The sequence below is a fragment of the Chrysemys picta genome, chromosome 12, assembly GCF_011386835.1.
Source record: "Chrysemys picta bellii isolate R12L10 chromosome 12, ASM1138683v2, whole genome shotgun sequence".
NCBI lineage: Eukaryota > Metazoa > Chordata > Testudines > Emydidae > Chrysemys > Chrysemys picta.
Genome location: NC_088802.1, coordinates 45,126,895 through 45,148,972, shown reverse-complemented (window position 1 = coordinate 45,148,972; position 22,078 = coordinate 45,126,895). Strand labels below are relative to the sequence as shown.

General features: G+C 42.8%; 1 protein-coding gene across 9 annotated transcripts in view; it reads left to right on the top strand.

Annotated features, from left to right (window-relative positions):
• The window catches only part of LOC101953559 (ankyrin repeat domain-containing protein 40-like), a 46,324-nt gene extending 24,806 nt beyond the window's left edge, over positions 1-21,518 (top strand). For 2 of the 9 annotated variants that reach the window (XM_065562819.1, XM_065562818.1), the window contains 5 exons: positions 12,618-12,766; positions 13,130-13,198; positions 15,390-15,881; positions 17,619-17,794; positions 18,639-21,518. In XM_065562819.1, the coding sequence (XP_065418891.1) occupies positions 12,618-12,766; positions 13,130-13,198; positions 15,390-15,881; positions 17,619-17,794; positions 18,639-18,782 (1,030 nt within the window). In that variant the 3' untranslated portion in view covers positions 18,783-21,518. Of the gene's footprint in view, positions 1-9,066; positions 9,271-9,536; positions 9,817-11,196; positions 11,482-12,617; positions 12,767-13,129; positions 13,199-15,389; positions 15,882-17,618; positions 17,795-18,638 lie in introns of those variants that run through there. The other 7 variants (XM_065562816.1, XM_065562821.1, XM_065562815.1 and 4 more) reach the window with 7 other exon arrangements.
• Positions 21,519-22,078: the final 560 nt, after the last annotated feature.

Below are 22,078 nucleotides of genomic sequence, written 5' to 3'. Positions count from 1 at the left end.
TCACTGAAGAGTTATTACATTCCCTTAGGCTTTCCTGGTTGTTAGTACTTCTGTATCAGTCGCACAACAAACACACTCAGCTCTCTGCTTCTGATCATGCTCACAGTATGTACTCTGAGAGTAATGATCCCCATAACTAGTAAGTTGAACATATTCCGAGCCTTTCCAAAAGGTGTCTTCATCTTGTAAGCTATTTTGTTTCAGTTTGCAAGAGCTCTGCCTACCCTTTTGCCACCAGAAACCAAGACTTCACATTCTCAGCATAACACAAACCCAGATGAAGGCTGTCAGAAACAGTTAGCAAATCTGTTCAGGCTCCACAATACCTGTAGAGCAATAATACACAAAGAGCACCAAATTCAGATCTGATGTTTTCTCCATTGACACCAGATCTGACTGTGGCCTGGGGGCTTTACATGTATTGCCAACCAGTCAATTTTGATCTATTTTGATTGACCACTACATTAGTGAGATAATCCTAAATGCTCTGGTTATAGGATATTTATCAGCAATCTAGCATTTAATGGCCCTTAATAAAGTTGCTGTTTTCAATTTTCAGATAATTAAACTAATATTTTATTTTAATTGTGTATTATTCATAGCATGTCGAGTCAATTTTCAAAGAGTATCATTGCAGTTTTGAATGAGCTGGTGCTTTCAGCACTTTCTTCTACCCTCGTAAGTTCCAAGAAATCAGACCTTGACATCATGGAAAAGCTATTTTCAACAATATTTGAAAGGGTCTTACACTTTATTAGTTATAATTTTTCTCTGCCTCCAAGGCCTGTACAGTGGGCTCATGGTATTAATAATCTCTCCAGGTGGTAGCCTTGTATTTTAATGATCAGAGCAGCAAGTCTTTGTGAGTGGAGAGGTACAAAAATAGTATCATCAGAGAGTGAGTTTTGCAAAAGCGCTCTGCATTGCGCTAATTCTGCCCCCTTTCATGCCAAATGATAAGACTCCCATTGACTAATGCTGAGCCTGCCTGAAATCCCATCCATACAGCTTGACTCTCATTTACACAAAGGCCCCATTACAGTGCTCTGGTGATCTAGCGAGGGCCTTAAAAGTGTCCTGTTACACTGCCAGAGTGGTCGTGATGTAAAATGAGAATCAGGCTCATAATGGGTTAAAATCTCTACTTTTCTGAATCCTATGGATTGCATATAGAATACCTGATGCCGTGGTGTGGTTTAAACATTTCAGATGCCCTACATAAATCATTCCTGCCTTTGTCACACATCCTAAACTCCTGTCAATAAAACCCTATATGAGATCATCATGTATTTGCTTTCTGTCTCTCACATAATTTAGGTTGTAATCATTCTTCCTTCCATTGTAAGTCATGAATTCAAACCACTTCTATCTCTGTCAAATACAAACACAGAGCAAACTAAAGTTTGGTTGTTGTTTTTTTAAAAAAAAAACACCAATTTTATTTATGGAAATTTGGCAGATTTTACTCACCAAATAGTTTATTTTAAAAATGATATACAAATACAGAAAAATGACAATCAATGTCCCCCAAAATCATGATCCTTGTAAACCACTATTAAGAGCAGGGCTGCAGATGGGAGAGAGAACAAAAGAAGACAATGGGTCAAAATCAAAAATGGCCGATGGGTCAGACAACATGTATTTGTTCTGCATTTGCAGAGTGCCCAGCACACGGGGGTCCTGTTCCATGGCTCTGGCTCTTGGACGGTGTGGTGATATGGATAGTAATTTTATTATTAGTAGTAGTATTGGTTATAGTGCCCAATGTGGTGCCAGGACTATTGGGTTCCCTTCCTATCTCTGCCACTGACTCGGTCTATGACCTTGGGCAAGCCAGTTATCCTCTCTGCTGCAGTTTCCTCCTCTCTATAATGGGGATGATACACTCTCACATAATTTGTAAACATACAATGACAGGATTTGGTATTTTATATTCCTTCTTGTTGTTGTTCCAAAAAAATCAGGCAGTGGAAGCAAAAATATAAACAGTCTCTCACCTTCATCCCCAAAATTGTTTTTCATAATATCCATAGCATTGCATTTCTTATATATATATTATTGAGAGATTTGAACAAAGCATTTGCATTCCAAAGTTCCCAGCACCTTTACAATGGTTAGCATTACAATCACAATCCTACCTTCCCATTATGTTTTTTACCTTAACCAGTATTCCTCATGCTCTGGGAACCTAATGGTGGTAGCATCTAAGGGTACATCTACACTGCAATTAAACACTGGTGGCTGACCCGTGTCTACTGGCTCCGGCTATGGGACTGTTTAATTACCGTGTAGATGTTTGGGCTTGGGCTGATGCAGGCTCTGGAACCCCACAAAATGGGAGGGGAGGTGTGTGTGTGTGGGGGGGGGGGGGGTGTCCCAGAGTCTGGGCTCCAGCTCAAGCCTGAATGTCTACACCACAATTAAACAGCCCCTTAGCCCAAGCCAGCTGACACGGGCCAGCTGCCTGTGTTCAATCGCAGTGTAGACATATGCTCAGAATGTACACTTGGTTTCTAAGTTCCCAGTTCCTTCCTGATTTCTTTGAGGAATTTCTGCTGTACCAATGGGTAGCACATAAAACCAGGTTAATGCACAGTAGAACCTTTCATGGCCTCTAATCTTGATGACAAAACTCTTCGAACAAACACGTCTTGTGTCACCAATATATATTATGTAAAACCTTGTGACTTTGATTATGTGTCTATAATACAGATTAGTCTGTTTGGGTGTTTGGTGCTGACCTCCAATAAGCTCCTAAAGTATTAGCAAGAATTTGCAAGTGACAGGCAGGCAGAGGCGCTACTCTGTCTAATCCCGTTCTCGGAACGCCAATCATATTGTTCTAAACAGTTTGTTTCTCTCCTTATGGCATGGATTATTTCTACTCTTCCCCCTCCCCGCACACAACTGCTTTGATGTATCACAGATACTGAAAGATTTAGCTAACGTTATGGACTCAAGCCAGGGTGACAGCAAGAACAACTTTGAAATAGGACACAGGGACTGCACCAGCAGGAAGGTAATGCTGTCAATCACCAAGGAGAGTACAAGCTACCCTTTAGTTACAGCTCTGCTGATTAGTGTATTGAATGGTATAGGGTCTGATCAGAGCCCAGTCTAGTCAATGGAAAGACTCTTATTGATTTTATTGGCCATGTATCAGGAACATGGAGAGGAATAACAGACATAGAGGTATAGTCCGTAAATTTAAAACACTGTGATTCACATTCGTGACAGTTTTGCACACTCACCAGAAAAGGCAAAATGCTCTTTGCTTTATGCAGACAAATAAAGTTTAAGTGGTGCATGAATCTCACCCTGACCTTCTGCAGAGGGGTCAATTTCGTTTAAAGCAAATAAACCAGTTGAACCAAATTTAGGCCACACCTCAGCAAAGTACTTAAGCAGTTGCTTAACTTAATGCATTGCTGAATTGAGGCCCTGCCCTTGCTATAAGCAGCTACAACTCCCGGTGTAATCATATGAACATAAGAACGGCCATATTGGGTCAGACCAAAGGTCCATCTAGCCCAGTATCCTGTCTTCCAAAGGTGGCCAGTGCCAGGTGCCCCAGAGGGAATGAACAGAACACGTAATCATCAAGTGATCCATTTCCTGTCGCCCATTCCCAGATTCTGGCAAACAGAGGCTAGGGACACCATCCCTGCCCATCCTGGCTAATAGCCATTGATGGACCTATCCTCCATGAACTTATCTAGTTCTTTTTTGAGCCCTGTTATAGGCTTGGCCATCCACAACATCAAAAGGCAGGGATGGGTTTAGCCCTTAGTCATTTGTTGCTGTGATGGCTGTCATGTATTGCTTGAGAGAGTCTAACGAGGGAAGGCAGTCTGGGGGGGCGGGGAGGGACAAAATAATGTCAGAACTAGCGATGGGTCTGTGCCAACCCCTCCCTCCATGAACTCATGGTCCATCTTTTTATTCTGTGTGCGTGCAGCACCTGGCACAAGGGGATCCTGGTCCATAACTGGGGCTCCTAGGTGCTACTGTAATAAAAATAAATAATAATAACTCTGAGAGGGGTTTGGATCCATACATTGCAGCTGAGGCTTGCTATGAGTCTGAGCCAACCCAGTTATAGACATTAATCCACTGAACAATTTTCAGTTGTCATCCAAACTTGTTGGACTTCTTAACATGAGCCTCTAAGCTGATGTACCATTACCCTTGGGTTCCAAATTCCCTGCCTTGGTTGTTTAGAAATGATCTGTGCACTCCCCAGGGAGCAGCAGTGCTAAGTGACTCATTCCACCGCACTTAGTACAAACATTTCAAAGTGCACAGATTGAGCACTGATGTAGATGAGACAATAATAAAATCACAAGGCCAACTGAGAATATGATTGAATGATATACACCTATAGTCAGAGCAATTACTTGTGTGGTGATGTTCTTCCCAACACTGCAGTCCTTAAAGTCAATGGGAATTATACCTTTGTAAGGAGTGTAGAGGACCTGGCTTCAACTATATGTCCCATCACAAGATGTGTCAGTTTCATGAGTCTGATGTCATCAGAAATCTATTCTGTATAAGTTCTTATGTTGTGCTCGTCACAAGAGTATCTGGTTACATGCGGTGGCTGTGACGTCATAGCTGTGAAATAAGACAGTTTTAAAGTGTAAAAAATCTCAAACAGCTCTCATATTTTAACCCGAGTTCTGTATACAAATGAATGAAGAGCAATTGAATGTTGATTGGCTGAGTCACATATGATGTCACAATTCAACCACACAAAACTTTGGAAAAGAATATTGGAAAAAAATATAGAAAAAACAACTTTGTTTATTTAGAACACTTTGGAAGGAAAACAACTTTGAAATTTTGATTTCCCCCTCCCCTCCCTAAAACAGGTTTTTGACCAGCTCTATTCAAAGTTTCTCTAAGCAATATAGGGTGACCAGATGTCCCGATTTTACAGGGACAGCTCCGATTTTTGGGTCTTTTTCTTATATAGGCTCCTATTACTCCCCACCCCGTGTCCCGATTTTTCACACTTGCTGTCTGATCACCCTAAAGCAATAGCAACTTATATTGTATTGTTATTTAGGTTGAAATAAGTCAGAGAACCATAGCATAGTAGAACTTGGAGGCCACTAATCAGTGCCAACTTAGCGCCTCCATATCTGAGCTTGTGTTTATCGTCTAATTGATAAACACTGTGTCACTACCAAGGCAAAGCTTGGGGATTTACGGGTTTGTTTTAGACCAGATTGGAGCAGCTAGAGGTCACAGCAGGATTTATTTTCTTGGATTGGTTTGCATGCATGGATTAAAAAAGAATATCCAAAAAAATATGTGGTGAATGACCAGCATCCGCACCTCATATTAGAAACATTACCTCAAGTCAAAGTCCCTCTGAGAACAAGCAGGCAGTAGCAGTGGAAAATAGCATGGCAGAAGGTATGGTGGGTTCACCACACTAAGTTAATGGGCTGGAGTGAGACAGGACTGAGATCAATAAAAGTCTTAGAGTGGGAATTTTAAAAGCACTCAGCATTGGCCTAACCCTGCTCCCATTGATGTCATGGCAAAACTCTAATTAGCTTGACTGGGAGAAGAGGCAGGTCAATACCAAGCACTTGTGAAAATCCAAGTGAAATCCACCCTCGTGTAGAGAACTGGCACAAGTCTTAAGCCTTCGCCATCTAATCATGCATAAGTGGGACTGAAGTGGCACCTAAGCCTCATGCATTTGGACTTTCACTTGAGATGGAGATGAAGCAAACAGCAGAGGTGACTAAATCGAGTCAACATAACCCGTTAGAAGACTTTTGCCCCCCCCCCCCCCCCCCCCACCGGATAAACACAAAACTTGAAAAATTTCAGACCGACAATAACCTGTTTTGAAGATCAGTGGTTTGTCAATCATACTATTGTGTGATACTACTTAGCACTGCCCTTGTGCATTCCAACTGAGGAACTTTAGATACAATCATGGAATCTTTGGTTTCAGTTAAGTGCTTTTATCTAACAATCACATAAATGACATCGTAGATGAAAATGGATTAAATATTTTACTCAGAGAGCCCCTAAACTGACTGTCTCCACTTTCTTTGTAGCTAATTTCCTGTTACATACCTTCATGGTCCACAAGATGGCACCATGCCATACTCACACCTTCATTAATTAAGCTTCACAACACCCCAGGGTGGTATTATTATGATTGTTTAATACTTACATTAAGGTAGCAGCCACAGGTACCCAATCAGGACCAAAGGCCCATTGCATGAGGTGCTGTACAAAATACAAAGATAGACACAGCCCAAGCCCCGCTGAGCTAATGATCTTAGAAAAGTGACACAGGAACAGTGGGAAGAGGGTAAAACTGAAACATGCTTCCACTTTACTGGCTTTAGGGATGGGCAAAATGAGGTGCAACGAGGCTATAGCCAAAATTTTCAAACCTGGCTGCCTAAAGATAGGCAGTAACATCCATATTTAGGCTGTAAAGTTAAGCACATGTGTAAATCTTTGCTGCTTACATTGACTCTGTCTCTGTCACTCATTAGATTGTTAACTGAAATCCCCAACGGAGTTTAGATTTTTCATGCTGAGACCTTTCTGGGAAAACCACAGGAATGATGGGGACAGGGAAGTTTCCCATCTTCCTCTGACTCCTATTTATTCAAACACTCAAGTTTCTTCAAACACTCAAACTGGGCAGCACCAATCAGGTTAAAAGCATGTTTTAATCCAAGCGTTGACTTTTAGCTCCTCCCCTCTTCTCCCCACCAGACCCTTCATCCCCCCAGCCTTAAAGCCATAAGAGCTTTAAAAATGTTTTATAAAAGTATAAATTTTACGGTCCATGGCTCTACCTAAATCGTATTTTTAATCGCCTTAACCAAGCCTGGGGTATGTTCAAATTGTTATAAACATCATTTTGGGTGGGTTGGGGGGATTATATGTTTCAAATGCGATTATACAGCGATATATACGTTCCCTGTGTAATCAGGAATAAAACAATTGTAATCCTCAAAAAGACGTTTAACAACAATTCTAAACTACTGAGGATTTGATTAAGGGTGTTGGGGAATTAGAATTGAGATGTGAAAAGGGGGAAGGGAAAAGACTTCAAATGCTATTTTCAAAACAATAGGCCATGGTTTTCCAAAAAGGCTTATACAAGGAACAGAAAATGAATCAGTGAGGCTGCTTCATTTTTAAAGCAATTGATACAGAGTTTAAGTTACATTAAGTAGTTCACAGAAGATGCGACAGTAAGAAACAATCAAACAACAAATCACAGGAGCCTTGATCTCAGACCAGAAAAGGCAAAAATTAAGGGCCTGATCCTGCAAATACTTATCCCTCTGTTTAAGTAGGTGAGTAGTCCTATTGATGTCAATGCAACTTCTCCTGAATGTTGCTCCCAAGGTTATATAGAAGAGCTGTACAGTATTCTGTTTTATTAATGGAGTTGCCAACATTATAGTTAAAAAATATGGACCAGACCTCAGATGTCCCCAAGCTTGACTTGAACAGCTGGGGGCAAGACCCCCCCCATCCCCATGCTTCCTAGGGGTTCTCTTTCGCCAGCTCTGGATGCTGCAGAAAACCCAGGGTCTCAGGTGCTGGGCCAGCAGCTGCTGCAACTCCTGTTTAGGTTCTGCACAGAGTTGCATACCCTCAAGTCCCAAAAGTTTCCAGGGGAGTGCAGGGTGTTCAGAACTTTACACGGAGCCTGATTCTCTGCTACGTTGTATTACCATTTATTCCTGTGCCAAATGCTCTCAGACCAGACCACTCCACTCCCAGCAATGTAGCATTTTACATTCACCCTGCAGAAGGCAGTGGAGAACCAGATCCTGGATGAGCTCAGCACTTGAGAGGCTTGGGCACTAAATTGGATGTAATACAGGGGTAGGGGAGGTGGGAATGGGGGCTTGTGATTTGGTCTGGTTTTTCTGGCATACATTTTCTTAGTTCCAGTGTTTAGGGGTATTAGATGAGTCAGAAAATCCAGAGTACATGGGGGAAAGAGGGAAAGCTAGTCGTGACAGGCTGGAGGCAAGTAAATCCTCAGCTAATCCTCTCTTACATAGACTGTCATGAGAGAGCCAGTCTTACCACTCTAGAGAGAAGAACACTGTGTAATTATGGGCTAGTAAACCTGCATAGCATTTAAGTATAAACACAGTAATTTGGGCATAAGGACCAGAGATGAGGGTTCTAGCCCCAGATTCTCAAAGGACTATTATAGGCACCTAAAACCTCCAATTGAAATCATTTGGAGTCAGGCACCTAAATACCATTGAGGGTGTAGGCTTTAGTCCTAGCTAGAAAACTATCTTGTTGAGTGACCTGCTGACCTGAAGTGCTCAGATACCACAAATGATGTAGTGGGTGTGGTGGTATAAAACCTTGAGTAGAATCAAACTGAATTCTGAATTTGGGCGGGGAATTACTCTGTGCCTCAATTTTCCCCATTTTTAAAACGTTGCATAATATCCGAAGAAGTGAGGTTTTTACTCACGAAAGCTTATGCCCAAATAAATCTGTTAGTCTTTAAGGTGCCACCAGACTCCTTGTTGTCTTTACTGAGAAGCGCTTTGAAATCTGCTCTGTGAAAATGCTAAGGCTGTTGGGTTTTGTTTGTTTTTTTGCATGAAAGACGTATGACAGTATTACACAAGTGCAAAACTGGGCTCTGAAACTCTTATTGTTGTTCCATTGCGACCCCTAGTGTCACAATATATTTTTACTAATAAAGCTGTTGATTATTCGGGGCTAACTCACTTAAACCTTGCACACACAGAATCCCCCTTGATGTCAGTGGGAGTAACACAGAGGGAGAACTTTTAGAATAGGGCCTTCTGTCCTTTTTTCCTTTTGTGTGGAGCAGTAATTCTGCCCTCATCTTTATGGATTTTCCAGGCCCATATATGTTCAGATTTCTTGCTGCTTTGATAGCGCCCCCGAAAGTATTTGATGTTAGGAATTAACATTTATTCCCACAAATCTTAAACTTCATTTTGTGTCCACGTGGTATCGAATTATGTCAGAACCATTGAGGGCCATCCGCTCCGCCGTCTGAAACGGTCTGACAAAGTGTTGGAGCTGTGGAATTGAATCACTGGGCCCAGCCGAAAGTCAAATTTTAATGCACAAGCCTGTGAGCAAGACTACAGCTCCAGATGGCAATGAAGTCACTGCAAGGGGTACAGGAGTAGGTGGCCTGGGTTCTGTTGCTGGACTGACTTGTTGCCTGGCCTTGGACAAGTCACTTGACATTGAGATAATCAGAAGGTGAATTAAAGGAGCCTAAAGCTTTATTAATTATTATTATTTAAATCTCATGATTTTGTTTTGGGGGGTGGGGGAGCTGGCACCTGATTTTTGAACACTTGCTGGGGGTTGGCAACCCAGACACCGGCGGAACACGATGCCCTCCCGAGGGCTGACTGAGCCTCCGCACCCGCCCGGGAGTGGGGCCAGGCCCCCCGCGTTGGAGATCCGAGTTCCGCCCCCCAGGCAGGCCCAAGGCGCTGGGCCGGGCTAGGAACGAAAGGGCGAGGCGCGGGGTGCCACTGAGAATAGGGCCCCTCCGAGGAGCGCTCCGGAGCGGCTGCCGGGCAGTGCCATCCCGGGGGGCGGGAAGGGCTCTGGGGCCGGGAGGCGGCGGCCAGGCCAGGGGGGCCAGGTCCCCACCGGGAGGGCGATGAGCGGCCCCCTGGAGGAGAGGGAGCTGCAGGAGAGGCTGCGGGAAGCGGCCGCTCTGGGGGACCTGGAGGAGGTTCGGCGCCTGCTGCAGAGCGGGGCGGACGTCAACTCCCCCAATGAGATCAACGGCTGGTCAGTGCCGCCCCCCCCCGCGATAACCTCCTGCACTCCCCCCCCCCCCCGCTGCTCTAACCTCCTGCGCCCCCCCATAACCTCCTGCGCCCCCCGCTGCTCTAACCTGCGCCCCCCCCGCGATAACCTCCTGCACTCCCCCCCCCCGCTGCTCTAACCTCCTGCGCCCCCCCATAACCTCCTGCGCCCCCCCCGCTGCTCTAACCTGCGTCCCCCCCATAACCTCCTGCGCCCCCCCCGCTGCTCTAACCTGCGCCCCCCCGCGATAACCTCCTGCACTCCCCCCCCGCTGCTCTAACCTCCTGCGTGCCCCCCCATAACCTCCTGCGCCCCCCCCGCTGCTCTAACCTGCGTCCCCCCCATAACCTCCTGCGCCCCCCCCGCCATAACCTCCTGCACTCCCCCCCCCGCTGCTCTAACCTCCTGCGTCCCCCCATAACCTCCTGCGCCCCCCCCGCCATAACCTCCTGCACTCCCCCCCCCCGCTGCTCTAACCTTCTGCGCCCCCCCCGCTGCTCTAACCTGCGTCCCCCGCATAACCTCCTGCACTCCCCCCCCGCTGCTCTAACCTGCGTCCCCCCATAACCTCCTGCCCCCCCCCGCTGCTCTAACCTGCGTCCCCCCCATAACCTCCTGCGCCCCCCCCGCTGCTCTAACCTGCGTCCCCCCCAACCTCCTGCGCCCCCCCCCGCGATAACCTCCTGCACTCCCCCCCGCTGCTCTAACCTCCTGCGTGCCCCCCGCTGCTCTAACCTGCGCCCCCCCACGATAATCTCCTGTACTTCCCCCCCCGCTGCTCTAACCTGCGTCCCCCCATAACCTCCTGCACCCCCCCCGCTGCTCTAACCTCCTGCGTGCCCCCCGCTGCTCTAACCTGCGTCCCCCCCAACCTCCTGCGCCCCCCCCCCCGCGATAACCTCCTGCACTCCCCCCCCTGCTGCTCTAACCTCCTTCGTGCCCCCCCGCGATAACCTCTTGCGCCCCCCCCGCGATAACCTCTTGCACTCCCCCCTTGCTGCTCTAACCTGCGTCCCCCCATAACCTTCTGCACTCCCCCCCCCGCTGCTCTAGCCTCCTTCGTGCCCCCCCCGCGATAACCTCTTGCACTCCCTCCCCCCCGCTGCTCTAACCTGCGGACCCCCCATAACCTCCTGCACTCCCCCCCGCTGCTCTAACCTGCGTCCCCCCATAACCTCCTGCACTCCCCCCCCGCTGCTCTAACCTTCTGCGGGCCCCTCACCCCCCTCGCTGGGACAGCTCAGCCGGTCACCCCCTGCCAGGTTTCTGCTGGGAGAGCTGGGGCTGGGGAGCATTGCCTAAGGCAGGGACTGGCAGCCCGAGGGCTGGTGTGTGTGAGTGTGGAGCCCCCATCCCTGTTGGGATCACAGGAGGGGTTTGTGCTGGTGCCCTTGTTCTAAGTCTCTCTGACCTGCCCTGCTCTCCTGCCCCAGAAGTGGCTGCATGACTCTTGCTAACGTTTATACCGTTGGCATCATTGGGGATGAAAGGCTCAGCGCTGGGAGGCAAGCGGGGCCTAGTGGGTAGTGCCCTGGACTGGAACTTAGGAGACTTGGATTCTGTACCTAGCTCTGCCAATGGCCTGCTGGGTGATCCTGGGAACCTCACGTCAGTGCTCTGTGCCTTGGTTTCCCCGTCTGTAAAATGGTGTATTTATATTGATCTCCTTTGTAAAGTGTTTTGAGACCTAGCCATGAAAAATGCTATATAAGACCTAAGCATTATTATTAACAAAAGTGTGAGTGGATGTAGCATGTAAGCTTGGCACCATGCTTTATTCACTGTGATTGTGTTAACGTGGTAGTACCCTGATTTGTAGTACCAGGGCTTGGATTTATCTGTGTAGATGGGACCAAACTGACTTATAGCATGTTACTGAACCATGATAAAGCCCTTGGCCAACATTTTCAGAGGTATAACCCTAAAATGGGGTCCCAGAGTTCTTATTTAGGTGTCCAAGTCAGTAGCTGGATTTTTCAAAAATGCTGAGCACCCGGCATCTCCCAATGACTTTGTTGAGAGCTGCTTGATGCACCGTAGTATTGGGGAAAAAAACGGACAGTTTTTAGTGGAGAAGGGCATAAGAAGACTCAATAGTTGGGAGCTGAAGTAAAAAATTTTAACAATGCAGGTGCTTTACCACTGAAACAAGCTACCAAGGGCAGTGGTAGATTCTCCATCTCTTGATGTCTTCAATTCTGGATGCCTTTCTGGAAGATTTGCTTTAATCAAACACATTTTGGACTCAGTACCTGGCTGAAATTGAATGGCCTGTGATACACAGAAGGTCAGACTTGGTAATCTATCGTCCCTTCTGGCCTTAAAAATCTATTAATATATAATTTTATATCCCTAAATATGGACTTCCTTTAGGCCCTTGTTTTTGAAGATTTTAGTCCAAGTCTTTACAGGGGTCTACTAAGTCTATTGTCCTCTTTAATTTCTGTTACACTATATATTGTGTAACAGTTAACATTGCTCAAGTACAAGGACCACCAACACTATATTTTATTAATAGCATGAAGCAGTGTTGTTGTTTTTGTTTGTTTAGCACGGTCAGTGTACACCAACTGATCAAGGTAAAGGAAGTCCCTCCCCCAAGGAATTTACAACTGAATCATGTTCAGTTTAAATGTGGAAGCGACTCCAGTGACTCCCAAGTCACTCTTATTCTACGTGCAACCTCCGGCAAATGGATTATTATTGTTGGCACATAATGGTTTGTGGTCGGGGTATAGTTCATTGGAACTACAAAGTCACCAGTATATTTTCTTTACACACAGGACTTGTTTGCACTGGGCATGCAAACGGAATCATGCTGAAGTGGTCTCTTGCCTGATTGATGCTGGTGCTGATAAGGAGATTCTCACAGCTAAAGGAGAACTGGCAGCCCAGTTAACGTCAAAGAAAGAAATCAGGAAGATTATGGGAGGTACAACTTACATATTTTGACATTTATTCTAAAATAGTTGGTCGTAGTATTTAGTGGTTTTCCCTAGTTCCATAGACTGACAGCATTTCTATTATAAAGACAGGGTCCAGTCCTGTCCTGAAGTTACACCAGTAATGCTTACTCATACAAGTAGTTCCATTGACTTCAGTGGCACAATTCATGCAAGGAAGGGTTGCAGGTTTTTCTAGGGTTTACATCTTTGCTGTGAACATGTTTTGTGCCAAGATGAAACTTGTGTTAGATGAATTTTGTGGCAGTGAATTTTATGAGTTTACTTTTTTATTCACTTTCAAAAAAGTTTTGCTCTTCCAATTCAGGTACCTGTTTTTAATTTTTTTTTAGATGGAGTGTGCCTTTCTATAACTGGTAATCCCTTATCTATCTATATGAGTTTAAAAGATTATACCCCATGTAGGTAAATATGTTAACGTCTTTGATCTTCCATGTGTACCTAGTGCCTTGTAGATATTTGTAAATGTATTCTATTAAGTTGTAAGAAATTGTTGGAATCAAGACTCCTGAATTTTACTCCTGGTTCTGATACTGACTTACTCTGGGCAAGTTACTTTGGCCTCAGTCATGCTCCTGTGGAAATCAGTATAAACATAAGTGCAAGAATATTTTATGTCAAGCAAAGCCTGACTGTGACACAGCAGGTCGATATGGACTTTGCTATGGAGAGGAGACAGAGAATAAGAGGGTGTATGCCATTTGATTTGCATGACACATTCAGGTTTAAAGGTGATTACTGATGTATTTCCTCATATGATCTTCAAATTTGTTTAGTGTGGTTATTATTTCACTAGTAAACCTGTTTTACTTTTTTAATATGATACTATAAACTGATGGTTGCCAACTGCAGTTCAAAAGCTCCACTCTTGCTAGGAAAGTGCTTTCTTAAGGCTTGTCTACATGGGGAAATTTACTGCAATAATTATACCAATGTAGTGAAAGTGACATAAACTAAACTGGAAAAAAGTACTCCTATTCTGAAATAAAGCATGTGCACATATAGAGTTATACTGGTATAATTATTGCAATATAATTATACCGGTATAACTATATCAGTACATTTCCTTGTGTAGATAAGCCCTTTGAGTCCTCTTTTAGCTACAGAACTCAGAATGAAACTGCTTCTCCAACTCTCATTGAAGTGTTTAAATGGAGTTGAATCAAGCCTCAAGCCAAAGGCTTTTATGTATAGATACATAAAAGAGATCTGGTCAAGCTGAATCAAGTCTTACAAGGCCATTGTATACAGAAGCAACTGCTACATTTTAGGAGTGATGGCTTCTGAGAATTTCATAGCTGAGTTATGACTTCCTGGCAGTAAAACGTAACCTTCTCCATACACATGACAAAACAACGTTGGTATATTTAAAAAGCTTATGCCACACATGTGCCAAGAAGCAAGCCCAAAATTAGATCCGTGACACTCTTAGAAATGGCGCAGATATGTCTGATTGAGTCCAGTGTTTCCGTACCATAGAAATTTCACCTTTGTAACTTTCAGTGGGCATGCTTGTATATGTTAATGGTATTTGTTTGGGGAGTGGGCCTCTTAAATTCAGGCTGATCACTTTGACAATCCATGAAGTGTGTGTAATAGCTGCATGACTGCTGTGTAAATGCATGTGTAGCTAAGTATAGGCTGCCATTACTATTTTCACAGTCATTTGTGTGATTGGTATAATCTTTGAAAACTGGTTTTTCCTTCTTCTGGGCAAAAATCTGCAGCTATACAGTAGGACGTGACTTGGGTTTTGACTTTTGAAAGCTTAGGCTGACATGTCCAAGGGAAATGAACTCCCACATAATTCCTGCCTGATACGTTTGTCTGGTCACTAATCATTCATGCCCAGATTTTTAAAGGCATTGAGGTGTCTAGCTCCCATTGATTTCAAAGGGAGTTAGGTACCTAAATACCTATAAAACCTGAGCCTCACTTACCAGGTATGGGATATGTGTCACTTTCACCTCCGAAACAAATGTAGTTGTGCATCCCCAGGAAAACTGAGAACATCTTGTTTGGGCTTCCTTGGCATTGTTACTGTTAATGGGCCTACTCCTGCCGTTCTTATTCAAGCCAAATTTGTTGCAGTAGTTTGGCGAATGTGAGGACTGCGAGATTGGACCCTATGTTGAACACCAGCTAAGTGAGAAAAACTGTCCACTTCCTTTGCTGGCATCTTGAAAACCAATTATTTTAAATAATGTCTTTAAAAAAAATCATATCGAAACTACTTCTCAATCTGATCCTTTCAGATGGTGAACTGGCATTGCTGTATTTAAAGGCATCATTTGTATCTGCTTTTGATGGTTTAATTATTTATCTTTGGCTTTGTTTTTTGGCTTCCAGCTCAGTTTGTACAATAATTTCCTTCCCTCTTGATTTTTATTCTTTCATTTCACACTCCCAGCATTTTGCCATGCTTCCAAGTGCCCATAGGCTCAAGCTACATTTGTGCAATTGTGATTTTTTTCAAGATGATGTAATTTTGTGAGACACAGTAGGAAAACTCTTTTATATTTGAATTGGGGAAGATGATAATATTTAAGTAACAAGTTTTTTTTCCCTCTCTCTTTCTCTCCCCACCTGAAGTGGAGGAAAATGAATTTGAAGAAGTGGAAGACTTAAATCTGCCAATTGTTGCAAACTATTTGGCCAATCCACCCTTCCCTTATGTTTACACTAAAGAAAGCAACAGCATTCCATCCATCTCAACAGCATTCCAGAATGAAAGCACTTCCGTCTCTTTTGTTTCTCTGTGTGAGACCAGTTCTTGTTCATCAGCAACTCAGGTTGAAAGCATAGGCACACCCACGTCATCACACAGCGAAGATGATTTTCCTGTGGTACACTCTAAGGAAGGCCAGCCCACCCCATCAGCAGCCATCATGGTGCCAGAATATCCAAAACCTAGAGTCCAGAATGGCTCCATTTGTCAGCCATCCATGTCTCATAATAGAGGCCTCTTTTCTCCAGTAGCATCTAAACAGCCTGTACCTCAGCAACAGAATGGCTCTCATACTGGGGCTGCACCAACATTTCAGCCACTTTTCTTCACCGGAACTTTTCCATATAATATGCAAGGTAACAAAGTGTAATTTTCCAAGATCATGCATCTTGCTACCACACTGCTGATCCATGTTTGCATCACTAGTTGGGAACTGAAGTGAAGGGTGTATTTCATGCTGATCTCAATCTGTCTCTTTCCACCCTCTTGGAGAAGAGGTGGAAATGTCAAAGGGACAGTATGGTGGCAGAGAGCGATCTATTCCCTCTCTTATTTCAAATGCTCTCCCCACCCTGCTAATTGTGGTATTATTTATACAGTACTATAAATGTGTTACAATTACAGCTACTTTTTTTCTGCTGGAGAGATTCCAGTCTAAAACCCAAACAATATAAAAATCATAAACCCTGCCAAATATGATACAAGGTGTAATAACTCTCTTGTAAACCAATACAACTTGTAATTTAGGGCTTGTGTATAGAGGGAGTTATTCTGGAATAAGAGTTAATCCACTTCAAATTCACACCCTGCTTTATTCCGGATTAATCTGTGTGTAGACAAGCCCTTAGTAACAAAACTTAGCTTCTTTTTCTGAGGTTCCTTTACATCTCCTAATACTTTTTTCAAATGAAGTTCATTGCTGTTGAAACGAAACCCTTCATTAGTCATACTGGGTCTGCTCTGTTACACTGATGTGAACCCAGAAAACCTTTCTTAAAGTCAGTAGGGTTATTCGCAATTCACTCTAGTGTAACTGACCAGAATGTGGATAATTACATGCATTCTGTTTGCTCTCACAAGTGGAACAGATTTGACATGTCATTATGACATTATTATGAATGAAGCTGTGCTGCTGTTTGTGTTTAATAAGAAAAATCTGTTTTATTTCCCATTTCAGCCATAAACTGAATGGTTAGAACCCCCAAAATAGAAACTGTATTCCAAACCAGTCCTCTTGTCCTGTCTGGATGTACCGGTGAGGCTTGGCAGGGGGTCTGGGAGGTCCAGATGCATAGGGGTTGGGTGGATGGGGGAGCAGCTCCCCCATACAGTGACCCCCTTCCCCCACAGTTGAGGAGCGATGAGGGGAGGAGGATGCTGAGCTTCCTGTAGCTGGGGGATTTCTGGGGGTGGGTCTGACACAGCCCCAGACACTTCTTGCAGGGGAACTGGAAGTCCTGTCCTCTCCTCCCTCCAGCTCAGCCAGGACTAGCAGCTGATCCCGGGTCATGGTAGGAGCCACTGTCTGGGGTGTCCCCAGCCCCACGGTGATTTACCTCTCTGCCGGCTGCTCTGGGTGCCTGAAACAATGTATCTTCTCTGCTAGGGAGTGGTGTGTGACTGCTCTTGCAGCTTCCCTGTCAGAAAGTCATTTTTCTGCTGGAAAGCAAAGAAATCTGTGGGGGACGTGAATTCTGTGCACACGCAGTGGCACAGAATTCCCCCAGGAATATATAGTAGTATCTGTGCGATCACGAGCACTAAATTCACGGGGAAGAAAGAGGAATTCATTCTGATAGAGGCTTTAGAATATTGCATTTTTTTTTAAATATGCCCATATCATTTTAAGGTTTCCTCTGTAGTTTTGGGTTGTTTCCTTCATTGTGGATGTGTGTTACTGGACTTTCTATGGGTATCTCAGGTTTAAATCCTTGTACGAACGATTCTGGTGTTACGCTAAAAAATTCTGAGTTTAAATAATAAAATGTAAATTCTCCTTCAGTTTCAATCTATTATACTGGTTATTTTTCTTTGTAAGATTATATCAGACCTCCTCCCACACCATCATTATTATTATTTTTTTTTTTTACTAGAATTGGTGCTTAAGGTAAGAATTCAGAACCTTAGGGAAAATGACTTCATTGAGATTGAATTAGACAGACAAGAACTGACCTATCAGGATCTACTCAGAGTCAGTTGCTGTGAATTGGGTGTTAATCAAGAACAAGTGGAGAAGATTAGAAAGTTACCGAATACGTTGGTCAGAAAGGTAAGAGGAACTTCCATATTTAATTGCTAATCGGATATTATTAATTTAATTTCTCTGTTATCTTGGATTCTGGAGTACAAAGATCAGCTACTGTCTTTAGACTCCAAAGAATTGCACTGTGTTCACGAACTGACTGCCACATAATTTTTTGTTAAGTATTCAGGCCCAAAGAAAGATTTCATAGGAGGGAAATAATGCAGTTTCATCATGATCTAATAAAAAAGTATTTCTTTTTATCAAAGTGGTTATGTTTTTAAACTCCCAAAGCATGTGAAATCACGGGCACCTACAGTTGTCAGGTATTTGAAACATTAGACAAACATGCACATTGTGCATTCAATCTCTTGAGCATGTCATTAGTATGTGGAAATGGAATTACCTTTGTGTGTGGAAATACCCTACCTCAGCTTTTGTTGCAAATAATGTATAAGGGTACCCCATCAGCAATGTAAACATTCCTTTGTGCTCAGACAACACAGCTCTCATGGTTCTGTGTCTGAAATCAACTGGCCTTGTCTGCATGACTTTCAGTTAATCTGACACATGCACATGACTTTCTTAGTAATGTTCTGGTCAGATCCTTTCACTGCTTAATTCACATACAAATAGTTGGGTACTTGAAGAATGGAAAAGTCATCTTAACGATATTAAGAGATTCCATCATAGAGCAAGACAAATAGTGACACATCTGTTAACTAGAAAAAAAAGTACTTATGTACCTTGTTGGATAGAATTGTACCTGGCGGTTGGTTAATGCTTGCTTTCATAGGCCTGACCTTGTTTATACGCATTAATGGTAAATACATTTATAGACATTTGCTTTTTTTGTTTTCATCTTTTTAAGGACAAAGATGTTGCAAGACTTCAGGATTTTCAAGAACTGGAGCTGGTTCTAATGAAAAGTGACAACTCTCCTTTTAGAAATGCTGCATCAACACTGATGGAGAGGTCTTGCTACAATAGTAAAGCATCAAAGCTGACTTACTGAACTTTCTAGAATGTGAGAATTATATGCTGCTGTCTTCTGAAGCAGTGGATTAATTGTGTGTGAAACCTTAGGGTTAATATTTTAACTAATAATAGTATATCTTTGATATTTATTATCCCCTTTGCTTTTTTTAACTTAATATTGTATTCAGATAAAGGGTACCTCATTTGTCTATTAAGCCGACATGCTTCAGATACAAGTTAATGAAGTTTATTGGTTGTATCTGGCATAAGAAGACAGCTGGTCAACTGTTGGCATGAAAAGTAAAGACTTCTAGAAAAATCAGGCACAGTTAGATATCTATATATTTTTTGCATAAATTATAAATTTAGGCTTCTGTCGCTTGTGGCCCCCTGAAAATGTAAATACTGCCCTTATTTCTCAGACTCCTCAAGGTGCAGTCTCTCTCTGCTGTCACCAGTACCTGGCTCACTGAGTCTCTTACAACTGCCCTAAGTATGAAGTAGCATGCCATGCTGTCTTCTAGAGCAGTGGTATTTAGTGCTCCAAACAGTCCATAGAACACCCACTGTAACAACCACAAAGGGACAGCTTGCTAAAATCAGGTTCCCAGATGTCAAACTGCCATTGATGTTTAGTAAACACCTTCCATTTTTCTTCCCCAAACTAATAGATGACCCAACTGAACAAAATGGGATAACTTTTAATATTTTGTTCTTAAAACATTGATTTTTTAAAAAGTAAATCTTAGCCGCACTGTTGAACAAGTGTATTAGATTATCAAAACAAATGAAAGTTACATATATGGTTGTGCTTAAAAGGAAACAGCCCATGTTTGACTGTATATTTACATTATTTTTGTGGGTGTCAATTGCTTTTAAAAACCTATATACGTCTAAAAGAATTCATTCCCTAACACTTGTCCACCTGGCAAGCATTAATTACTCCCTATGATTCTAGTAGTGCTTTAATGGGTTTTTTAAAATATCTTCTAGGAACTAGCCTCATTGATGCTAATAGTTCAGGGAATCGGGGTTAAATTCAGCCTCCTGTGCACTAGGAGCACAATACTAGAAAATATTTGTTGTTGAGAAGTGGAAGTATCAACTCCAGAGGAGACAGTCTGCTCTTGCTTAGCCAAACCCAATTAAGGGAACATGTGAATGGAAATAGAGGCATCATCAGAAGCAATTAACATACGCACTTGGAGCTGTTTTTAAATTGATTCTGTATGACACATTCTTCCCACAACTGTTGCATTACATTGCACGAGCTGGTGTCACTTAAAGCGTGTCCAAAGCTTCAGCCAATTGAGTAATCCAAATAGTTTAATGTTCTTGGATACTTTATAACACTATGTTAAAAACTTGAATCTAAGCCTACTTGAGCTCTTATCCTGAGCAGTGTTAATTTAAAACATGGATCACATTTGCTATCAAATACCATATTTTCAAGTTGTTTTTTCTCCCAAGGAGCACTTTTGTTGCTGGAAGTACTAATCTCCAGCAGTTCGCAAAACACTTGGCTACCCTGAGACTGATGAAGGCTAGGTTGATATGCAGAAAAACTAGAAATGGCAATTCCAGATTGAGTAGGCAATCTGGCCTTTCTTATGACTGAAACAAACACTTCCTACCAGTGTCTTTCAATTAAGAACGTAACCTAATTTATAAGCGATCTAATATTGAGTCCATCTCCAACTCTATTTCTTTATTAAGCTATAATAGAGCAGCTGCCTTCAAATAGCTTCTTCCTGCACTACTACCCCAAGAAGATCTTGATACAACAGTAGGGATTTTTTTTTAATGTGGATTGCAGTGTGTAATATTGGAAATGATTTAGTGTAATACATTGCATAGGGGGATAGCTTCCCCTTGCAGTAGCTGCTGCTCTTTTTAACCAACATGTTTTCACATGCTGTACAACTGATGGCACATATTGGTTTATATTAAGTAGACATTTCTGAATTTGACTAGACAATAATAGAATGTGGCAAATTGTTTTGCAACATGACAGATAAAATCCAAAATATAAAGATGAGAAAGTTACTAACACTTTCCTTTTGATCACTGAGATGTTTAAGTGGTTCAAAATTGATTACTGCATTCTAGGTCCTTTCCCTATTCCAACTAACACTCCACCAATGAAAGCCTCCAACGATATGCATCTGTGGTCTAATCCTTCTGCCATCTAATCCACTCAGCCAGTACTCTCCCCTGTTCTGTCCATGCAGTGGCTGGACAAGTGCATAAGGCCTGATTCAACTTCTACTCAACTGAAGGCCCCTACTGACATCAGTACTTAGTCAAACCTGATTCTCCCTGTGGTGGGGATTTGACCTACATACTTGCCACTGTAGTGCAAGGGTTATTTCAAAGTGAATGCTAAACTGTTTGGAAAAAACAGTAGCGATGTAGCTCAAAATTAAGAGTATTCACAGCTAGCTTAGCAGAGCCTATGGTTTAATGCATGTAGGACATTGTCACTTTTACATAAACAATGTAACAGAATTGTCCAGTAACTAATGGAAGCGATTAATAAGCTTTATTTCCTCTAATTCACAACTACTAACTGTTAACTTGATATGCAACACAACTTTTGCTAAAGAACTAATGACTAAAAATATAGTGCTGGTAACTGAGTAAATCTATGCATTCAGAGAAATATTTTTGTATGTTTTATGAAGTTTGATAACATTTAAAGCACACTAACTATGTTAATGGTGAATTTATTTGTGTTCATATAATAAAGATGTCAGGGGGAAAAGAGTTTAAACTTCTTCCAGGGACTTTTTTTTTGGCATTACCAACTTGTATTGAAATGACAGGGCTACTTTTAAAGCTTGCAGATTTCTTTTAAATTTGTTTTTAGTCCTAAGCTTCAGTTCCTAAAGGCAGCACCTCCAACGTCAATTAATAATGAGTATTTACCATCAAGCATGTAAGGTCAGGTGTGAGAGCAGCTGAGGAAAGAGGCTTGTGGCTGTTTCCAAAGCTATGCAGCTTGTCTTTAGTATACGGTATCAGCTAGTCAAACAGCCAGCAGCTGAGCTTTCTTGCTTTCTAGAAGGGCGGATTTGTGCCCAATTCAGCTAAGGGGGTGTAAAAATGCAGATTGCTGAACAAGTGACATATGCGTTTGTAAAAGAACACACCGCTGAAGTAGAAAGAGGGTCAGGAATGGTAAATAAGTTGCAGAAAGAATGGCCAGCTAAGGCTTCAAAAATAGGATTAAAAAGGCTTTAAGTAGCTTAACTCAGCCTCCAGGCCCTAAGAATAGCCATGCTGGGTCAGACCCATGGTCCCAGTAGTCTAGTGGCCAATGCCAGATGCATC